Source organism: Mesocricetus auratus, unplaced genomic scaffold (assembly GCF_017639785.1).
Source record: "Mesocricetus auratus isolate SY011 unplaced genomic scaffold, BCM_Maur_2.0 Super-Scaffold_100013, whole genome shotgun sequence".
Lineage (NCBI taxonomy): Eukaryota > Metazoa > Chordata > Mammalia > Rodentia > Cricetidae > Mesocricetus > Mesocricetus auratus.
This window is the reverse complement of record NW_024429196.1, coordinates 2,146,052-2,167,184: the sequence shown is the minus strand read 5'-3', so window position 1 is coordinate 2,167,184 and position 21,133 is coordinate 2,146,052. Positions and strand designations below refer to the sequence as shown.

At 40.0% G+C, this 21,133-nt stretch overlaps 1 protein-coding gene across 2 annotated transcripts in view; it reads left to right on the top strand.

Annotated features, from left to right (window-relative positions):
* The window catches only part of Ccny (cyclin Y), a 134,744-nt gene that overhangs the window by 6,767 nt on the left and 106,844 nt on the right, over positions 1-21,133 (top strand). Inside the window, exon 2 of one of the 2 annotated variants that reach the window (XM_013123078.3) lies at positions 4,824-4,937. The exons of the other annotated variant lie outside the window; for it this stretch is intronic. Within the exon in view, the coding sequence (XP_012978532.1) occupies positions 4,910-4,937 (28 nt within the window). The 5' untranslated portion in view covers positions 4,824-4,909. The remainder of the gene's footprint in view (positions 1-4,823; positions 4,938-21,133) is intronic. 2 annotated transcript variants of the gene reach the window in all.

Below are 21,133 nucleotides of genomic sequence, written 5' to 3'. Positions count from 1 at the left end.
GCATTTTGATCCTTACTGCCTTTGCTGCCTTACTGACTTTAAGCAAAACTTAACTATTTTAAGTTGACCTTCTTTTACATAGTAGTTTTTAAACAACAAATTGCAAGATTGTTGTGAAGCACTCTACAGATCCTCTGTAGGTTACTCTTTAAATAGTTACTAGCATGTGTGGAGAACAGATACAAAACAGGCTTACATGTAGTCGGTACAGATACACATGTTTACAAGTATTTGTGGTCAGCAGTTAAACAAATCCATATGTGGAACCCAAGGACACCAAAGACCAACTGCAGCAGAGAAACAGATGTTCAGACACAGGTACGTACAGACACACAGTGTTATCTATATACACTTTTATCTGTTGCTATTACATGGTGCCATACCAAAAGAACCCTAGAACAGCAGGTTGCACTGTCAGTCAGCCCAGCTGCATCTTAGAGTTACTTGGAAACCTTTAACTTCTGACTGGATAAATCCTAGATGCATCTGTAGAACCAGGGAGGCAGAATACTATTAAATGACAAATGAGTATTTAGAGGTTCAGACTAGCATGGTCGTAGTAAATGAACTGAAGAGGACACTACAGCCTCCATTAGAAACCTTACTAACTGCTCTATGCTCTAAAGAATCCTAAGTCTGCACAACAAGTTTCTGGTCTTCCAAAGATTCTTCTAAAAAAATATTCACAAATGAAACTTAGATATCTTTCAAATGAAAGAGCACACCATGCTACCTCATTCTTCATTGACAAAATTCTTCTATAAGTCCATGCTGCGCTGGCTGTTTTTTATGTTAACCTGATACAAGCTGGAGTCATCCAAGAGGACAGGACTTCAATTGACATAATGCTTCCATAAGTCAAGCTTGTTGGTATTTCCCCAGTCTCTGAAAAAGCTTTCTCAAGATAAAACCCTGGTTTCAGCTTCTATCTAACAGAACATGCTGTGGTGGCACAGTCTGCCAAGGTGGACTCTGTAGGTACCTGGGAAAGTTCAAATTTGCTGACTACAGTGTGCATTCCATTGGAACTTTAATTAAATAAGAGGGGTATTTCTATGTCCAATTCCAAAGCCAACTAGCTCCCCACTCAGGAGTCATAGAGGTGCTTTTAATCTCACCCTACCCAGTTCTATCTGAGGTACAACAAAAGGATATGGGGAATTATGGGGACATTGGGTTTTGAGGTGTGTATAGATATGTGTGTATTAAATGTTTGCTGTCCAGGGAGGGGGAAAGTGGGTGTAAAGATAAAGTCTACCAGTCTTGATCAGGTTCTTAGGGATTCTCTAACAGTTTTTTAGGAGTGAGTCTGACTAGGTCCACAGTTGCAGAAAACTCAGAAAATAAACTATCTACCCTTTCTCAGCTCTCTAAACCTCTTGTATCTGTTGCTGTAGTTCCTTTGTTTGAAGAAAAGTGGCATGCTATGACAGACACTGAATAGTGTTGGTCTGACAACTCACAAATGGGCAGATTCTTGCCCTCTCAAGGTTCTGCCTGTTAGATCTCTCTGTAGCTTTGACAAGCAAAAGCAATCATTTCAGGCCTTGGCTAGCTGCACACCAGAGGCAGCTTTTTAAACACACAAAAACCTTGAACACTTTTGTTCACCTTCATCAGAATGTTGACATTCTATATATTAGCTTTGACTTTGTAATGGAACATTTCATTGTAAAACAATTCTGCTAGTTTTGGTGTGAAAGCAAATTGTGTAAAGGGCCTTCTAAAAATATTGCCTCTGGGCTAAGTGATTGATGGTCCATGGTATACTACTGTTGCAAAAGAACTCAGTGTGGTTTTGTTACTTTACAGACTGTTACCTAGGGGTTGTGATTATTTTGTTCCCCAGTCATTACTTATGATCCTTGTCCCTTCCTCAGGATGATAGAGACACAAGTTCCATGTCTTAAGAGAGAGGTACTAGCATCCTGAGATGTGGGGCTCCACAGATGGCTCCTGGCACCCAGGGAAATACAGCTGGGTTACACTGAAGATAATTATTAGTTATAGTTGCATCCATCCCAGTTTGCAGCAGTGTTTGGTGGGTGGTGAAATGCAAGTCACTTCTGTTTTTACATTCTTCTGATACAGACCTTTATGAAAGTTGAATAGGACATTATCTGCATGGTAGTTCATATGCTTGCAGATGTTTGCATAACTGAATGCTGAAGACATATCTTAAGTAAGTGTTTTACTGTAGATGGGTGCTTCTACTTTTGACAGACGAAAAGGGACAAATTGTTAAAGATGTGCTGCAAACTCTTCTACAGACTTATTTGTGGGTTTGTTTGTTTGTTTGCTCATTTGTTTGAGAAAGGGATCTGTCTGTATAATCCGGACTGTCCTTAACTCCTGTCTGCCTCCCCATTTTAAAAAAGTTTTTTTTTATCAATTCTTTGAGAATTTCTTAAAATGCATTTTGAGGGTACAGTGGTGGCTCACACCTTTAATCCCAGCGCTTGGGAGGCAGAGGCAGGAGGATCTCTGAGTTTGAGACCAGCCTGGTCTACAGAGTGAGTTCCAGGATAGCTGGGAGTACATGGAGAAATCCTGTCTTGAACCCCCCCCATTGCATTTTGCTTCCATTCACCATCTTCCATCTCCTCCTAGACCCACTGTCATATTTACCTAACCTCATGTTCTCCCTCCACCCCTCTTTCTTAACTCATTTAGTCTAGTTTGTGCAACCAAATACTCTCAAGTGTGGGCATTACACTGGAGCATCAATCTGTCAGGAATACATACTTAAAGAAAACTGACTCTCCTTCTCCCAGCAGATGTCAAAAGCTAATAGCTTCTCAGTTATGATGGAAGTTCATGCCCACCTTCCACTCTCCATGCTAGAATTTTGTCTGACATGAGCTTGAACATGTCTGATGCTGTAGGCTGTCACAGACAGTGAGAATTCATATTGCTCAAATGTGCCATTGCCTTGTTGTATGATGAAAACACTCTGTAGTAGCCACCTGCTACCTCTGGTTTGTACTACGGTCTTTCTGCCTCCTCTTCTGCAAAGATGCCTGAGTCTTGGAAGGAGGGAGTGTGATCTGATGTCCCATTTAGGTCTGAGTGCCTGGCAGGCTCATCCTTCTGTACATCGATCACTTGTGGGTCTCTCTGTTAATCACCACTTACTGCAAAAAGAAGCTTCTCCGATGGGAGTTGAGAAATACACTAAACTATTGATATAACAATGATTACTAAAGAGATGGTGTAATACTAGGTCCACTTAGCAGAATAACAGTAGAATATTTTTCCCTAGGGCCTATGACCTCTCTAGCTACAGGTTGACTCTGAAAAAACGATACCAGGTAGGGGTTTCATCTTGCAGGATGAGCCTTAAATCCAATCAGAAACTCCCATAACATTTGTACTACGATTACACCAGTAGACATATCTAACCAGGCCAGTCATTATTGTAGCTCAGAGAGTTGACAGCTAGGCAAGATCAGTGATGACCTTTTTCTCCAGTAATGTGCTTGCTACATTGCAGCACTCTGAAAGCTAGCCAGTTGTGCTGAAGCTACAGGGTCAGTACCATCTTAGTTTCTCCATGTTCTATACTCAGAGATCTTATAGTCAAATTTTGGAGGGTAACTAAGAGCAAGGGCAGTAGCCTGTAGTTCTTTGGAGTCTATGAGACACCACTGGCCAACAACTCAAGTGCCTTTTCTGGTACTTTTTAATTTGTTAATATGAGGTGTCTAGTTGGGATATTGCTGCCTGCTATAGGGTGACTTCATTTAAACTCATAATGCATCCCTGACTGCCTTGGAGTACACACAGATCTCCATAACTCTACCCCCAAAGGCTGGGCCTAGAGGCTTATGTCACCATGCCCATGCTATACCCCAGTTAAGGTTGGCTTATTTATTTATTTATTTATTTATTTATTTATTTATTTATTTATTTATTTATAGTTCTTGTGTGTTCTGGATACTAACCCTTTGTTAGAAGTGTAGCGAGTAAAGATTTTTCCCACTCTGTAGGCTTCCTTACTTGATTGATGGTGACCACTGTACAGAAATTTTTTACTTTCATGTGGTCTCAGTTGTTAACTATTGGTCTTTTTTTTTTTTTTTTTTTTTTTTTTTTTTACGAAACAGGGTTTCTCTGTATTGTTTTGGAGGCTGTCGGTCCAGCCTGGCCTCGAACTCACAGAGATCCGCCTGCCGAGTGCTGGGATTAAAGGCGTGCACCACCAACGCCCGGCTAACTATTGGTCTTAATGCCTGCCTTTGCTACCAGGGTCCTGTTCAGAAGCCCTTTCCTGTGTCTATAAGTTGAAGTATATTTTGTACTTTCTCTTCTATTGAGTTTAAGGAATAAGGTTTTATGTTGAGGTCCTGACCCATTTATAGTTAAGTTTTGTGCAGGTTGAACGATAGCAATCTAGTTTCATTTTTTCCTGCACATTGTCATCCAGTTTGACCAGCACCATTTGCTGAAGATCAGGTATTTTCCAGTGTATTTTTGTCCTTTTTGTCAAAAACCAGGTCACCGTAAGTATGTAGACCTAAACCTGGGTCCTCAGTTCCATTCCATTGATCAGTGTACCTTTGTTTTTTGTTTTTTGGGGGGTGGGGGAGCTCTTAAAATGAGGGATTTTGATAATTCACCAGTGCTTTTATTGCTCAGGATTATTTTGACTATCTTGGTATTTTTGTATTTCCATATAAAATTTTAAGATTTTTTTTTCATTTTCTGTGAAGAATTGCATTGGAAGTTTTAAGGGATTTACATTGAATCTGTAAACTGTTTTTTACATGTCAATACTGTCAATCCATGAGCTCAGGACTGACACCCCCCTTCCCCTTTGGCAGGGTGGCCTTCTCTTCCTGAATGCTGAAATAAGTCATTGACCACCTCCTGTGGCCTCAACTTAAAATTTGTTGTTGTTGTCCTGGGGATGGAAACTAGAGCCTGGTGCATATTGGGTAAGTGCTTTACCACTGAGCCAAACCCTTAACCCTTGAGAAATTTAGCAATAATTTCAGAATTAGTGTATGGTTATTGGGTAGAGTAAGAATTTTCTTTTTCTTTCATTTTTTTTGCCTCCCAAGGAAAGATTTCACTCCAGATTTAGTTTCTTGTACCTTAATTACAGGATTTCAAGATTTTAAATTTAATAATTTTAATTCAGTATTGCTATTTTAGTCAACATTATCTGATATTCATAATAGTTTTTAATTTTTTAATTTTATTTATCTGTTTTTGAGAGAAGAGTTTTGTTCTGTTACTTCAGCTAGATTAGAACTCACTATGCAGTCTGAGCTTATCTGGGGCTTCAAGTCCTACTCCCCCAGTAACCCGGGTCTGAGGTTATAGGTGTGTCCCACAGTTCTGCTTCAGAGGTCTAGGTTAAGAAAGAAGCTGAGCTGCTCTTTGTGTTTCATCCCTTCCATTCACTGCATTCCTTGTTGGTTTGTAAGGTAATCTTGTTTACAGTCTTTATTTCCTCATAGGTATGTGCTGACTATTTAATGTGTAGGCTTTGAATACCATTGGTAAAGAGTTTGCATATTGTTTTATAACATTACAGTTTACCTTCTATCTTCTAGAAGCCCAGGTTGATTTTGTTGAGTGAATACATGATTGTTACTTTATCTTTTCATTTTGTTCCTGCTGTGGGGTGTTTTGAAGAAAACCTAGTAAAGCTGGTGCAGTTGGTTTTCCATATTGTGGATATGGCATATATAGATTCAACCAGTTGTTCATCAGAAATACTTGTTAAATATAGCATCTTACTGACATTCCCTGATTGGTATAGTGCGTTGACTGTGTGCTATGTTTTAAGTGCTTCAGGAGATCTAGATTTGATTTCCATGTACAGGAAGTTGAGCATATCTTTATGCACAACTACACCATTTATGCAACTCTGTACCATTTAAAAGAATGTGAGCACCTGTTGATTTTGCTATCTGTTCAGAAAGAGCTCTGGAATACTCACCACAGAGTGGTGTGGAACATTGTTGCTTCTGACAGGTCATCTGTCTTGGTCACCTTTGTGTGTTTTCCAAGCACCCATAGTTCCTATGGAAGAGTATGTCTTGACATCTCAGGTCCTGAATCTATGGGTAGCTTCTTTGTGCTGGAGGTAGAGGAATTGGATAAAGGAGATGTGGAAGAACCGTGTCAGCCTTATACGTGGTATGATGAGTCAAGGAGGACAGAAAGGCAAGCTAGCACACACACACATTGTGCACACCTAGCAGGCACTGGGAGGTGGGAAATAGCCAGCAGTGGGTGGGTGCTTTGGTTCTTGATGATGCATGTTGACCAAAAATGACTTAGGCTTGATGACAAGTGAGGCAGTTTCTAGAGCTAGCAGAATGGTTACTTGGGGGAGCCTTTGACATGAAGCCAACAGAATAAGAAAGTTTTGTCTTACCAAACTAATATTCTCCAATGAACAATTTTGAGGAGTGTCAAATGAATTTTTGGAGAATGAAATTCTGTATTTGGAATAATACAGCATTAAGATGATACTAAAAGGACAGGATAGAGGGATTGCAGAAATGAAAGGGATGTGTGAGATGAAAATGAGAAGAGATTCTGTAGATGAATGACTTTGGGGAGGCAGCAGCTGTCTTTGGTTTGTTCAGGGATGTAGGTAGCTTGATGCAGCCTTATCCTTGGTTACTCCCATCCCAGACTTCCTCACTCAGATATGCTCTGTCTGTAACTGTTCTTTACTTAGATTGCAATGATGACCATGAAGGCATTGCTACCTTGCCCTTCACTGGGTATCTGGCTTTGGTTCTAGCATGGATTGGAACATGGTATTAAAGCTATATCCACTAGAGAAGGACATGAGATTTACTATATATTCTTTAGTGTTCTACTTCTGAAATTAATTTTTGTAGATGTATTTCTGTAGTGATATATTATTTATGATTTATTAAAGCTTGCCTTAAGATTCAGAAATAAAAGTCAGCCACAAGTCATAGAAGCCAGGCAATTAATCTTTAACCCTAGAACTCAGGATTAAGAAGTAGAAGGATCTCTTTGAGTTCAAGGTCACCCAGGGATACATGAGATTGAATCAGTCTAAAAGAGTAACAGATCACATGCCTTTAATTGCAGCATTAGAGGAATATAAAAGATAGAAGCAGGGTCTTCAGTATTAAGTAGGAAGCATTCATTCTCCAGCCACACAGAGGATTCTTCAGCTACGCTGAGAAGAGGTACCAGGATCAGCCCATTCAGGTAGCTGTAAGAGATAGTGGTTCACTGCTTTGCTTTTCTGACCTTCAGTTTGAAGTTCGAACCCCAATGTCAGTCTCTGGGTCTTTTTGTTTTCTGCCTTGATAACCTTAGCTGGCAGAAGTAGGTCACTAGGGGCAGGCTTTGAAGTGAATATTTTATTTGGTGGTTCTCCTTCTTTCCCTAGTTTTCGGTCTCATGTCAGTGCTTGTAACCAAAGGCCTTAGAGTCTCATTGCCACAGGCCTGGCATGATGGACTATATCCATTAGCTAGGAGCCAGAATCAATTTTTCCTCCTGTAAGTTGTTGTCAGGCACTCTCTTGAAGTGATTCAAAAGGTATCACAGCACATCCAGGAGTGACTAAGGATGACTCCTTCAGAGCACACCTGGGTTATTTTTTATCTTTTTGTTTGTTTGTTTGTTTTGCAAAGTGGTCTGGAGTGTTGTTTTTGAGTGAACCTGAAGTACAAATGATCACCGCTCCTTGAAGAAAGGATATAGTCTTTAAGTGAAGTGAGTTCTTTAGCTCTTACATGTGTTGTTTTTCAAATGCAGGTAATCAAGACGCTTGCACAAGAGGAAAATATGACATATACTGCATAGATAATGTATGACTAGCATTTTGTAACAATTCAGGGAAACAAGGAGTATTATGAAAAAGGTTAAGTTCCTATTTTAAGTGTATGAAGCCATTGGGACAAGATTAATATATAGTGCTTCTCTGTCAACTATGTATGTTCACAAGAATTCTAGAGGAATAGAACATATGTATTAAAAGAGGATGTATTTGATTGGCTTATGTGATTGTATGATAGTCCAACAGTGGCTATCTTTAAAATACCATTCCGTTATTCTAACACCTAGCTGTTTCCAGGTATTGGGGAGCATGGTGTGACTAATGAATTCTATGATAATGAGTCTACTCCCACACTTCTTTGCTTATGAAGTGAGTTCCTTGGTCAGAAGCAATGCTGTGTGGAGTATCCTGACAGTGGGTAAGACTGTACAAGTCCATGGATAGTAGTTTTGGCAGAAGTTTTATATGTATAACCAGAAAAAGTATCCATTCCAGGAGGGACACAGTGTAAGTAGTCCAGTGCAGTCAACCTGCCTCCAGCTTTGGCTGGAGACTCTGGTCATTGGTGTTATGGAGGGCTCAGTGTCAGCTGCTGCTGCTGGGAGATATGGCACTCAGCAACAGCTATGGTGGGGCAGTCTTGGTGAGTGGAAATCCATGCTACCAAGCCCTTGCATATAGCCTTTAACTCTGTCACCATGGCCACGTTGTCATGGGCCCACTGGAAATGACAGGGATAGCCAGGAAAAGAGGCTATTATCCACAGATGGAATGTTCTATTTATTCAGTTATTAACTGCTCTGCTAAAGTTTACCTTTTGATGAGAATTTACATGAAGCATAACTGTCTTCATGTTCTTTGCCCACTTGGACCTCTCCACATATCTCTCTCCCCAAATATCTTTCTCATTAGTTTTCTAATTATTCTTCCAAGTTCCTGACTATTTGGTCAAATCATTGGCTTTAGCCCATCATTAAGTATATAGTTGCATATTTAGCCTCTTTTCTTTCAAAGCAAAATATATAAACCCTTATACATTGCCTGAAATTCTGCCTAGTATAAAGATTTTTCTTCACCCAGTGTCCTGAGAGTTGCCTCCACAGGGGCCTACCAATGCTTTGGCTGTCCACTCCTGGGTGGTAACGGCCCTAGTCCTTTTTCCCCTCGGTCAGCAGATCATCATAGGGCACACCCTTATGAGGATATAGGTGCATGCTTGGGGACAGAAGGCATTGTAACAGGAGTCGGAGCTATAAACATTTGGGCAGCTTCTTCGTGTACTTCCTTGTGCCCTCAGGACCTGCTTGGGCTCATTTCGTGTATATCACTTCCATTTGATGATGGGTTATTATTGTGTGTACCCAACTTTATGCCTCAGTGAGTCAGATAACACCAAGTTCATGATGGACAGCAGAGCTCACATGGTAATTCAGTGGCCCATTGTCAAACATTCTGTTTCCACTAAAGCCCATAGCAGGTAAAGAGCTCTTTGTAAGGGGGAGAATAGTTGCTTGCAGATGACAATAGGGCCTTGTTCCACAATTCTGAAGGCATCTGCTGTGATTAACTGATGGGGGGCTGTCAGAAACTCAAACAAGACCCGTGTCTGTTACTGACACCTCATGTACTTTTGCATCTGCTGGATCATATTGCCCACAAAAGCTATCAGTTTTCTTTTTTCTTTTTGAGTCATCTGGTATGTGGGTCAGAGTAACACTTCCAAGTGAGCAATCTGCTACCTGTAACATCCATGTAGGCCCACCAAACACTGTTACTTTTTTGGTGGTAGGAAAAGCTTGGTGTAACGGTTTATTCCTTGCCCTAGGAAGAATATCTCTTTATGCCCTGTGGGCTCCACCAGATTCTTAGAAATTTCACTGAGGTAGAAGACCGTGTAGGACAGTTCATGACAAGCGTATTTGTTGTTATTCCCCCAGAGCCAGTTCTCTCTAAGCTAATTGTTAAATCATTCGTGACTGAGATTTTACAGTGTTGATATCTGGCTTATTCCACACCATCTTCAGCCAAGCTCTGAGCGCTTACCATTCTCTGACTAATGGTTGGAAGCTTGATCAGAAGCATCTGGACCACTGGTGGTAGAAGAGTCTGCTGCAACACTTTTAGCAGCTACTGAGACTGTCCACACACAGCAATTGCTTTTATTAGGTGATTTACACCCTTCTATCTCTTCAAAGAAGAGTTTCAGAACAGCTTCAGCATCTTTTTTTGGTTTTTTGAGACAAGGTTTCTCTGTATTGTTTTGGAGGCTGTCCTGGAACTCGCTCTGTAGACCAGGCTGGCCTCGAACTCACAGAGATCCGCCTGCCTCTGCCTCCTGAGTGCTGGGATTAAAGGCGTGCACTACCAACGTCTGGCCCCAGCTTCAGCATCTTTTAAGGCAGGTAACTTGGAAAGCCCAGCTCTCTCCTTAGCAAGCTTCTGTTTCTTTCTTCATTATCAAAGCCTGTTATTAAAGTTAGGGTCACTCTGCCATTTGCAGTCCAAGTAGATGCAGTACCCAATGCTGTCTTTGCTGGGCTTGGGTGTGTGCCATGGCAGCGCTCCAAGCAGTGGCTGGCTCCAACTGATCAATCTTCATTCCAATAGTAAAGCTTTTTAACAAATCCCCATATTGGTCTCCTTTTTAGAATTGTAACTCTCAAGAGTACCTGGCCTTTCCGTCAACCAAGATTAACCATCACAGTACTTTCTGGGGCCTCTATATGAACAGGTCTAATAACTAATAACTAGGTTATTAAATATTAAGGGTATTTACAGTGAACTTGAAATCATATTGTCCTAAGAAAAGCTAGTGCTGTGAAGCTTTTTTTGCTACACACTTCTGTGGTTCAGTTTAGTCATCCTGTATTAGGAGCACTTAATGTAACCTAAGGTGGTCATGTGATATTGTTGCTTCTTAGTGTATAAGGGATAGATTTGTATTCACATATTATTTTAAATGCTTGGCATATGGTATTTAGCTTTGGTTCTCTTGTTTTATTCCATTAAGTGCTTATACAGAAAATTTCTTATTGTTACTCTCTTTTTTGAAAATGACTGATAATACTGACATTGGGGCCAGTATGAGCAGGCTGGCTATCCCTACAAAGTGGATTGCTAACTATTTTTAAATCTTTTGTCAGAGTTAGAAAATAATGAGTTCTTCAGTTTGAAACTTTAATACAGATGCTAATAGTGTGAGGAGCTAGACAAGATGAGAAACTAGTTGAGTTGGAGCAAACAGTTGTTTCCTATGTGAACATGGTTCTAGTATGTTGTCTCAGTTGCCATTTTATTGCTGTAGTAGACACCAAGGCCAAGACAACTTAGAAAAGAAAGAGTTTATTTGGGTTCCAGTTCCAAGAGCCGGTAGGAGCAGGAAGCTCAGGCCTAACATCTTGAATCCCCAAACAGAAAGCACAGAGAAAACTGGGCGTAGAGAGAGACGTTAAGCCCATCCCCAATGACATATTTTTTCAGCAAGGCCACACCTCCTCTGGTGGTTACTGTTCTGTGTACACATGAAGGAGGCCAGTTGAGGGGGTATGATGAGGGAAAGTTTACAAGATAGTATGATGAGTGGAAGGTAGGAGAAAAGTAATTGTGCCTCAGAAAGGGTCACTTTTGTAGTTAGGTAAGTTAGACTTGGTAGTAAAGTTGGTAGAGATTTCATAAAACTGGTGTACATTGAAAACTTATTTCTTGTATATTTTTTCATAGATTTTGAAAAGTGATCAAAGTGTCTCATGGAATATAGTGAGGTTCTCTTTGGAATTGCCAGTGAATATGGTCTATTTTGTTGAGCATGAGAAACTAGGCTTCATGGAATCAGAGCTCCTAGCTTCGGGATCCTAGAGACTCTGTTTACCTGGAAGACAGTGGAGTTCTTAGGATTGCTCCCCAGCAATCCTAACACAGCAGTGTCAGCTGTATACCAGGACTTCAGTGAATAAGAGTCCTGTCAGAAACTGTTACTGGACACAATTGCCCCTCTTCTGACCATTTTGTGAAGTGTGGCTATAGATCACCAAGAAGAAAGTGACCCACTTCAGAGCTTTAAAAACAAAACAAAACTATGTTAGTCTGAATAAGAACTACTACTCAGATAATTGTGTTAGTTTTCAAGCTGTGTGGTATCGCCTGACCCTCATAATCTGTCAGGTTTTATAGCTTAGGACCTTAGGCACAGCATATTTGAATGTGAAAGAGTTAGGTTTGCTGTCACCTGGACTTGTCCTCGGCTCAGGGGCTGAATCTTTTTGTTTCCACATTTACTCACAGGGCTGTCCCCACAGCCAGGGCTCACCAGTGGTTAGATGGAGCATCACTTCCACATTGGCCTCTGCAGCTAGTAATAGTGTCTTCCAGTCCAAGTTATCTGAGAGAAAGCAAGAGAGATCCCAATATGGAAGCTATAATCTTAGTTTGATAACTAAGCTCATAAATGATCAAAGTCTTCCCACACTCTGGAAATGACCATATGAGTCTAAACATCAGGAGATACATTGTTGTTAACCTTTGAGGCTGCCTATGACAAACATTAATTAAGATTCTGTCAGTTATATTTACCAGAAGTATATTAAAATTGACTTGGGTAACTCATTTGGCAGAGTGCCTTGCCCAGCATTTAGTCGGTTTCTGTCTCCAGCCCATATAAACTGGGTGTAGTGGTACAAGCCTGTAATTCAAACTTCCAGCGGGTGGAAGCAGGATTAGAAATTCAAGGTTATCTTCAACTGGGTAAATTTAAGGCTAGCCTTGGCTACCTTGTCTTAAAGAACAACTACTTAAAATTGACAAAAAGCCATACTGAGTTTCACAAGGAACTAGAGTTAGAAGTTGGTAGCTTGCACAAACTGAGGTGATTAAGTCTTTTCCTTTGTCACAGATTTGTTTCTCAGAAATTCTTGTAAACTGGTTTTCTTTCTTTGTTTATATATACTAGAAATTTATCACTACCAAGTCCTTGCTTTTAGGACTCCAAAAGACTAAGGAGTCTGTTTCCCAGTAGGGAGTAGAGAGTTGACTCAGATCGTTCAATGGGTGGCTTCCCTGGAGTAAAGGAACAAAAGAGCAGAGATGCTGAGCTTGTTGCCTTGTGTTTCTTGACCATGGCTCTTTAAGAGATGTGGCACATTTGTTTTAACCTGCAGTTTGGATTGGTCTCATGTTTCTTCTGGATTGAATTTAGGTCATACATTTTGTCAGTAATATGGGAGGAGTCACATATCACATCAAGGGACTCTGTTCACTGTTAGTTCTAGCCCTTGTCTAGTGGACTTGGATCCCTGACCAGATTGAGGATCTGTCTTCCAAGTAGGTAGAAGGTAAGCCAGGCTTGGCCTTCAAGAAGATTCTGGCCTGTTGTGTTCCAGAAGGATCAACTTGTGTCTTCTGTACAGAGAGCTGGGACTTGTGACTTCTCATAGTATGTTAATTAACTCAGGGGATGCATGTCAGTGGTGGAGCAATTCCTAGACTTTCCTCTACTCTGTCAGGTCTGCCTGCCAGTCATCTGGCTAGTCTGCCCCTGCTGTCCCGTCTTCCTGATGCAGATCAGTCCTACAATTGACCGGTAGGAACTGGTTATTATTGGGAACTTTTCTTCATCTCTCCCTGCCTCTGTGTATATACATGTATGGATGCCATTTTTAGTCTAAGGGCAATTTCAGATATTTCTCAGTGGTCTTTCACTGGCCTAGAGCTCATCAACTAAGCTGGCTAGCTAGTGAGCTCTAGATGTATGTCTGTCTTCTCTTACCCAGTGCTAGAGTTACAAAGCACCATACCTGTTTTACCCCCCCCCCCCCGGTCTTCATGGTCGTGTGCCAGTACTTTAGTAGCTGAACAATCTCCCCAGCTTCTCTACACTACATCTTTGTAGATGGCTATTTTTTGTTTGTTTGTTGCTTGTTTGTATTTTTGTGGTAAAACTAGAAAAGTGACCACTGAAGTATACAGTTCAGTAGTAGTAAGTACATTTATACAGTTTTGTACCAGTTAACCCCAGCCCATGTCTAGAGCATTTCATTCACCAAACTTCCATTCTTGCTCAGCTAGCTTCATTCCTCCATTCTCCTGCCCCTCTTTGAGTTCGATTACTCTGTTTACTTCAAATAAGTGAGGCCTGAAGTATTTGTCCTCTTGTAACAGGATCAGGTGTAATGTTGTTTGGATTCATCCATTTTGTAGTGTGGTCAGGATAACTTCCCTTTTCAAGGCTAATATAGCTCATGGTCTGTGCCACATTTGGGTATCATGGTCATCCAGATTGCTTCCACCATTCAGCTATTCAGATAGTATTGCCATGTGTACACACATAGATCTATTTGAGCCCTTGCTTTTGATTCTTGGGGTATATATTCAGAAGTGGAATTTTGCTAGGATTGCCATATTTTGAAGCATTGATTCTTTGGTGAATTTGTGTTCTCACTTGATGTTAAATGTGACAAGAATAAAATTGATCAAGAAGCTAATTGCTGTACCATACATCTCATAAAGACCAAAATAGAATACAACAATTTCTTTTGTTTTAAATCTGTTTATGTATTATTTGATTTATTAAGCAAATATAGATAGGTGAATATACATAAGGCACTATGTACACTATGTTTATATTAAATATTTTCATAATCTAGTGTGAATCTAATAAATTCTTATTTATTAGAATAAAAGTATGTAAATAAAAATATATTTTTATGCTAAATGGGATAATGCAAGATTAATAAGGAACAGCTTACAAAAACATGTGTTCTGTATTAGGGTTCTTAGAGAAACAGAATTGATAAAATGGATACATATACTCATTTATTATACTTTATATACACTATATTAAACTATGTGTTATATATAACATATATACATACACACACGTGTGTGTGTGTGTGTGTGTGTGTGCGCGCGCGTGTGTATTTAGAGTGGCTTTTAGGCTGTGGTCCTGCTAGTCTAACAATGGGTGTCCTCTAATGGGAAGTCCAAGAATCCAGTAGCTGTTCAGTCTACAAGGTTGGATGGATGGCAGCAATTTCTAAAGTCATTCATTTTTTATAATACTGTTTGCCACCTTGTTTATGGAGCTGTATATTGAACGAAAAATTGAGGAAAGAATGTATAAAGGGATCATTTATATTCATAAAGAATAGTGCTTACTTTTTGTAGTTTATAGTAGTATTTTATGTGAACTATGAATACCCTAGTGGAATATCTACATATGATTATATACAATGTATAACTTGAAATATATTTGTATCAGAAAGCAAACTTATTTATTCACTGATTGTCTTTTTCCTCAAATATGTAAATGTTTTTACATTCATATATGTGGATATAAATGGGACAATGGTATTACTGTATAATTCCCTTTTTACTTTTGATAAGGGGAAGACCTCTAAGTGATTCTATAAACATTATTAAATATGCTAATAACAAGGGATATCAGTTTCATAATTACATTTTATTTAGGTAGTTTCTCTTGAAGCCCAGGCTAGTCATTAATTTTGATGTGTAGTTGAGAGTGGCCTTGAATTTCTGTTCTTTCTTCTTCGTCTCAAGTGGTAGTAGATTCAAAGGAATGTATCACCACAGCCGGCTTTCTCAGTTCTTCCAATCAAACTCAGGGCTTTGTACATGCTAGGCAGACACTCATAGGAAATAGCCAGTTCAGGCACCCTCTCCACTATTGTTCAGACTCTTAGCTGTGATCATCCTTGTGGATTCCTGGAGGTTCCCAGGTACCAGGTTTCTCCCTGATCCCAAAATGCTCCACATCAAGACATCTCTTTCATTACTCTCCCCCTCTGTCCTGCCCCCAACCCACCCAACCCGATCCCTCATGTTCCCATCCTCCCACTCTAACCCTCCTACCCCAGTTTACCGAGGAGATCTTTTCTATTTCTTCTTCCAAGGGAAATCCATTCATCCTTCTTTGAGCCCTCCTTTTTTACCTGGCCTCTCTGGGGCTGTGGATTGTAGCATGGCTATCCTTTACGGCTGATATCCATTTATGATTGAGTAAATACCATGTTTGGGTTACCTCACTCAGGATGGTTTTTATTTTTTTTCCTAATGCCATTCATTTGCCTTCAAATTTCCTGATACTGTTTTTTCCTTTTTCTTTTTTAACAGCTGAGTACTGCTCTACTGTGTAAATATACCACACCTTATTTATCCATTCTTCAGTTGAATGGCTTCTAGGCTGTTTCCAGGTTCTGGATATTACTAATAAAGCTGCTATGCACATAGTTGAGAAAGTGTCCTTGTGGAATGATTGAATATCCTTTTGGGTATATGCTTAAGATTGGTATTGTTGGTCCTTGAGGTAGATAGATTCCCAATTTTCTGAGAAACTGCCATACTGATATCCAGAGTGGCTGTACTAGTTTGCAGTACCATCAGCAGTGGAGGAATGTTCCACTTACTCCACATCCTCTCCAACATAAACTGTCAGTAGTGATTTTGATCTAAGCCATTCTGACTGGTATAAGATGGTATCTCATAGTCGTTTTGATTTGTGGTTCCCTGATGGTGAAGGATGTTGAACATTTCTGTAAGTGTATCTTAATCATTTGAGATTCTTCTGTTGAGACTTCTTTGTTTAGATCAGCACCCCATTTCTTAATCGGATTATTTGGTAGTTTGATGTCTAATTTCTTGAGTTCTATTTTGGAGATTGGCCTTCTGTCAGATGTGGGGTTGGTGAAGATCTTTTCCCATTCTGTAGTCTGTGGTTTTGTCTTATTGACAGTGTCCTTTGCCTTATAGAAGCTTTTCAGTTTCAGAAGGTCACATTTATTAGTTGTTGTTCTCAGTGTCTGTGTTACTGGTGTTCTCTTCAGGAAATTGTCTCCTATGCCAATGTGTTCAAGGCTACTTCCTACTTAAACAATTATTAAGAACGAAAGTTTGTTTACCTTGTCCTTTGTGCATCCCAAGCTGACCAGATTTAGTCCCTCCTCAGACTCTGATGTGCCAAGATTACAAGTGTACATCACCAAGGCTAACTTGGAAAGGTTTTGGAGGTTGAATTTTTTTAAATAGGCAAGAATGAATGTGTGTGTGTGTGTGTGTGTGTGTGTGTGTGTGTGTGTGTGTGTGTGTATGAACATTACTAGGGATGTTGAAATAATCTCAGCACTTGGGAAGTTAAGGTTAAATCCTAAATTGAAGGACAAGTTTGATTATATATCTCAGATTAAAAATAAAGTTGAAAGCTGAACTCTGGGCACAGTGTTTACATGGGTTTACAGTGTTAATTTCAGCATTGTGTATGCTGAGATAAGATTTCCTGGAATCTGAGGCTAGCCTAGGCTACTAAATGTTATTTTCGGGTGTTTAGTGTTTGATAGGCATTGGAGAATAGTCATTACACTCAATAAATTCTTCCTTTATTCTCTACAATATGTATTGAACATCTTTGAGAAGCATGACATTTTATTAAGTACGTCAGTATAAATGTTGCCAATTTCTGAAACCACAGTGGTCCACTTTACCTGTGAGAATTGTGCAACCAATAAGACCAAGCAACAAAACCTCAGCAGGGAAGGAAGCTTTTGGCTAAGAATAGAAGTGGAAGATAAGATACAAAGTCAACTTCTTAAGTCCTTAGGCCTTGGGAGGTAATAGTTACAGCGTGAAAGAAATGGGAAGAATATTCCTGTAACTTTGAAATGCTCAGGTTTTCATGAGATACCCATTTACTCCTTTTATGGTTCTTCCATATTGTCATGGCATTTGTCAACGGCTGTGTTGTTGAAATGTGCCATTTAGCTTACAGGTGAAATTATGAAGTTAAAAGTCATCTGGCTGACACTGTGGCAGCCTTCTTAGATCCAATCAGTTTTAGTCAACCCACCTAAAGAGCAACACTAGCCTTAAATCCTGTCCTTAAGAAAAACAGGAATAGGTATGGAGTAGTAGGTAGAGATTACTAAAATATGCAAGACGTGACTTCTGCTTCTAGTCTCTGCATTTTAGGCTGCATGTGTTACAACTTTGTTAGTTGTGCAAAACTTGGTGCTGAAATCAATCCCCAAAAGAGAATGGGTGATAAAGTGTCAGAGGAACAAGGTGATACTTAACAGTCCAAGTGATCTGAGACAATTTCATGGGAAAGACAGCAAGATAGAGGACATTTCTGGCTAAGGGAGGCAGTAGGAAGGATCTAGACATGGAAAGGTACTAGTAGGTCATGTTTAGTAGAGTCAGGTTACTCAAAAAGACTGGGTTTCTTTCAGACAATGAGTCTGTATAGTACAGAGTCCTGAATGACAGGCAGTGACTGTCAGCTGTGGGCAGTAGGCTTCTCTGATCAAAGTGGTCCCAGGAAGATGGTTATACTAGATAAAAGGCAAGAGCCAGCGATGGTAGCCCATGCCTTTGATCCCAGTACTTGGGAGGCAGAGGCAGGTGGATATCTCTGTGAGTTCGAGACCAGCCTGGTCTACAAGAGCTAGTTCCAGGACAGCCTCCAAAGCCACAGAGAAACCCTGCCTTGAAAAACAAAACAAAAAAAAAGAGGCAAGAGCCAATGAGACCAGTTTCCCTGGTTCCATGAAAAAAGTCTGAGGGATTGAGCCCAGGTTGGTGGGTGGTTATTAAAGAAATTACAGGAAACAAGCCAGATTCTCTCTGAGTGGCACTGAGCAGGTGGGAAATCACCATTGAAACCGAGTGTAACAGTAGTATAAATTTGTGTTTGCTAGAAAGGGGGATCCAGAGCTCATAAAGTCTTAGGAAGCCTGATGATTGGATGTCATAAGGAAACTGTTTTAGTGGATTGAAACAGAGGGAAGAGTGAGGACTGGCTTTGAGGAGGGAGGGGGAAGATTGAGTTTGGGCAGTTCACATAATTGTTTTCAAGAGGTATTATTTCCAAGATTGATTTTAATACATTTCTTTTCTGATGGTAGTTTTCTCTTTTAGTTCTAGTGATACAAAAGGAACTGTACCTTCTAATTGATCCTCCAAAATTGGTGTCAAAGAGATGGTAGACTTTATATTGTATATACTCGATGAGAATGTGTATTTTCAGGAGCTTGAACTGCTTTAGGGCCCTTTGATGCAGGGTTCTCCCTGCAGGTAGAGCGGGGGAAGGGCCTGTCCAGCTGGCCTCTTCCTGGGGGCTGAGCGGGATGAAGGGATGATGAGTGTCGATGACTCAGACCCTCCCCCCATTAGTTACCAGGGAGAAAAAACCACACTGAGTTGGGAGTCTGTCGAAGCAGGATCTCGATTTATTCCAACACACAGGAACTTATATAGGACTGAGGTAGGGGATGGGAATCTTGGGATAGGATAAGGTGACGTGAGGAGTTAAGGGCCAATAGTATTCCACCAAGCAGGCAGATAGCTAGGCAGGGGGTAATCTTGCATCAGATCTGGCTGAGTCACCCCCACATGGAGGTTACAGTTAGAGACAGGTCACTAAACTCTAGCCAGGCTCAGGAGCTTACACTGGGCCTTGCATCCAAGCCTTTCTTAGGCCCAACACTTTGATTCTGGTATGATTCATTAGTCACCATCCATATGAATGAAGAGCAAGCAGGAGTGAAATCTAGATGTTCTGGTTATCTGAATTTTCTCTTTTGTTTTCATGTCTTTCAGAGAATGAGTGCTCATATAGTCTATCACACAGATGACTACACACATCAGTTGACTCTCTTCTAACCTTGGGCCATGTTTTTGAAGTAGTTAAAAATAATGTTATGACCTGGTATGGTACCACACACCCTTAATCCAGGCACTGTGGAGACAAGCAGGTAGATCTGTGTGAGTTCCAGAACAGTGAGGGGTGCATAGAGAGATCTTATCTCAAAAACAATTTCTTTAATTTAAAACTACTGTTATGTAGAATGCAGGTGTAATTCCATTAGGATACTCAGAGTTAAGGCGACAATGCTAAATAATAAGAAATGACATATTTATGAAGTATTTTGAATCTTTATATCAGAGTGTGCCCTGACCTCAAAATTGTACTCTTTGTATCTGCAACTTGCAAATGCTAGAATCACAGATGTGCACCCCCAACTATAATGCCAGACTGGTAAATTAGCTTTAATAACATAATGTACACTGTTAGGGCTTTCTTGAATCCTACTTCTGTGAAATGTGTTCAGTGGGATATTTTTGTTGTTTTGGGAGAAGGGGAGAGAGATAAAGGAACATGTAAATTTGTTCTGGACTTCAAATGCTGCCCCTAAAATGTGATTTAGTATCTTGTTTTTTCCAGCTATATTTTAGTGTTCTCTCAAAAGCAATGAGTTCTTACTAAATTAGTCTTGTAATTATAATTATTGTAATTTAAAGAAACCATCCTTCTTTAAATACTAAGGTTTTAGACTAAAGAAATAGCCTAGTTGCTAAAAGCACTTATTTGCTCTTGCAGAGGACCTGGGATCAGTTTCCAGCATCCACACCACATGGTAACTCACAACCATTCATAACTCCAGTTTAAGGGAGTCCAAATACCTTCTTCTCACCTCTTTAGGTACGAGGCACACACATGATGGGCATACATACGTGCAGGTAAAACAGCCATACATATTAAAAATAAAATCTAAACAAACAAAAAAAGGAACCCTTATTTTTTGGGACCAGTGAAATGGCTCAACAGGTAAAGGTACTTGCAGCAAGTTCTGTGATCTAAATTGAATACACACATGATGAAAGAAGAGAACCAGGACACTCAGCACCATTGTTGAACTTGGGCAGTAGGACTTTTGGAAGGTGGAAAATCCCCGGTGAGAGATTTCTGTCATTTGGCTTTCTTCCTAACAGTCAGTCATCACTGCCTCACATGTACATGTAGGAGGTAATTCCACTGAGCAGGTGAAGTTTATGGGGCATAAATAGATAGATAACCAGTGTTGAAGGACATTTGAAGTTGAGAGCCTAGGAAACTTCATTGTCAGCTAGAGGAGAATGTTTGCACAGGTTTGCATTTAAGTGGTCTTGTCAGGAGACTTTCGTTTTTCCCTTTCCCCTTTCTTGTTTTGAGCGAGTTTGACTGTGGCCCAGGAAGACCTAGAAATTACTAGGCTTGCTTTAGTTTTCTAGCTACTGGGATTCTAGATATGAGCCATCATGTCCGGAGAGACTTTTGCTTTCCATAATTACAAAAAACGTTTGCTTTATTTTTATATGATGCTTTCACGTCTATCTTGTAGTCAAACAAAACTTAGGTTAATGCTTTGTCAAATTTGAAAGTGTATTTTGTGATTTTGTTATCAAATAAAGTAATGCTGATCATTAAAAATAAAAACCTCAGCGCTAAAAAGATTCTGTTATGTCTGTGTAACTACTACAGGATTACTTACTGCAAGAGGAGGTGGTTTGGGTTAATTTTCTTGA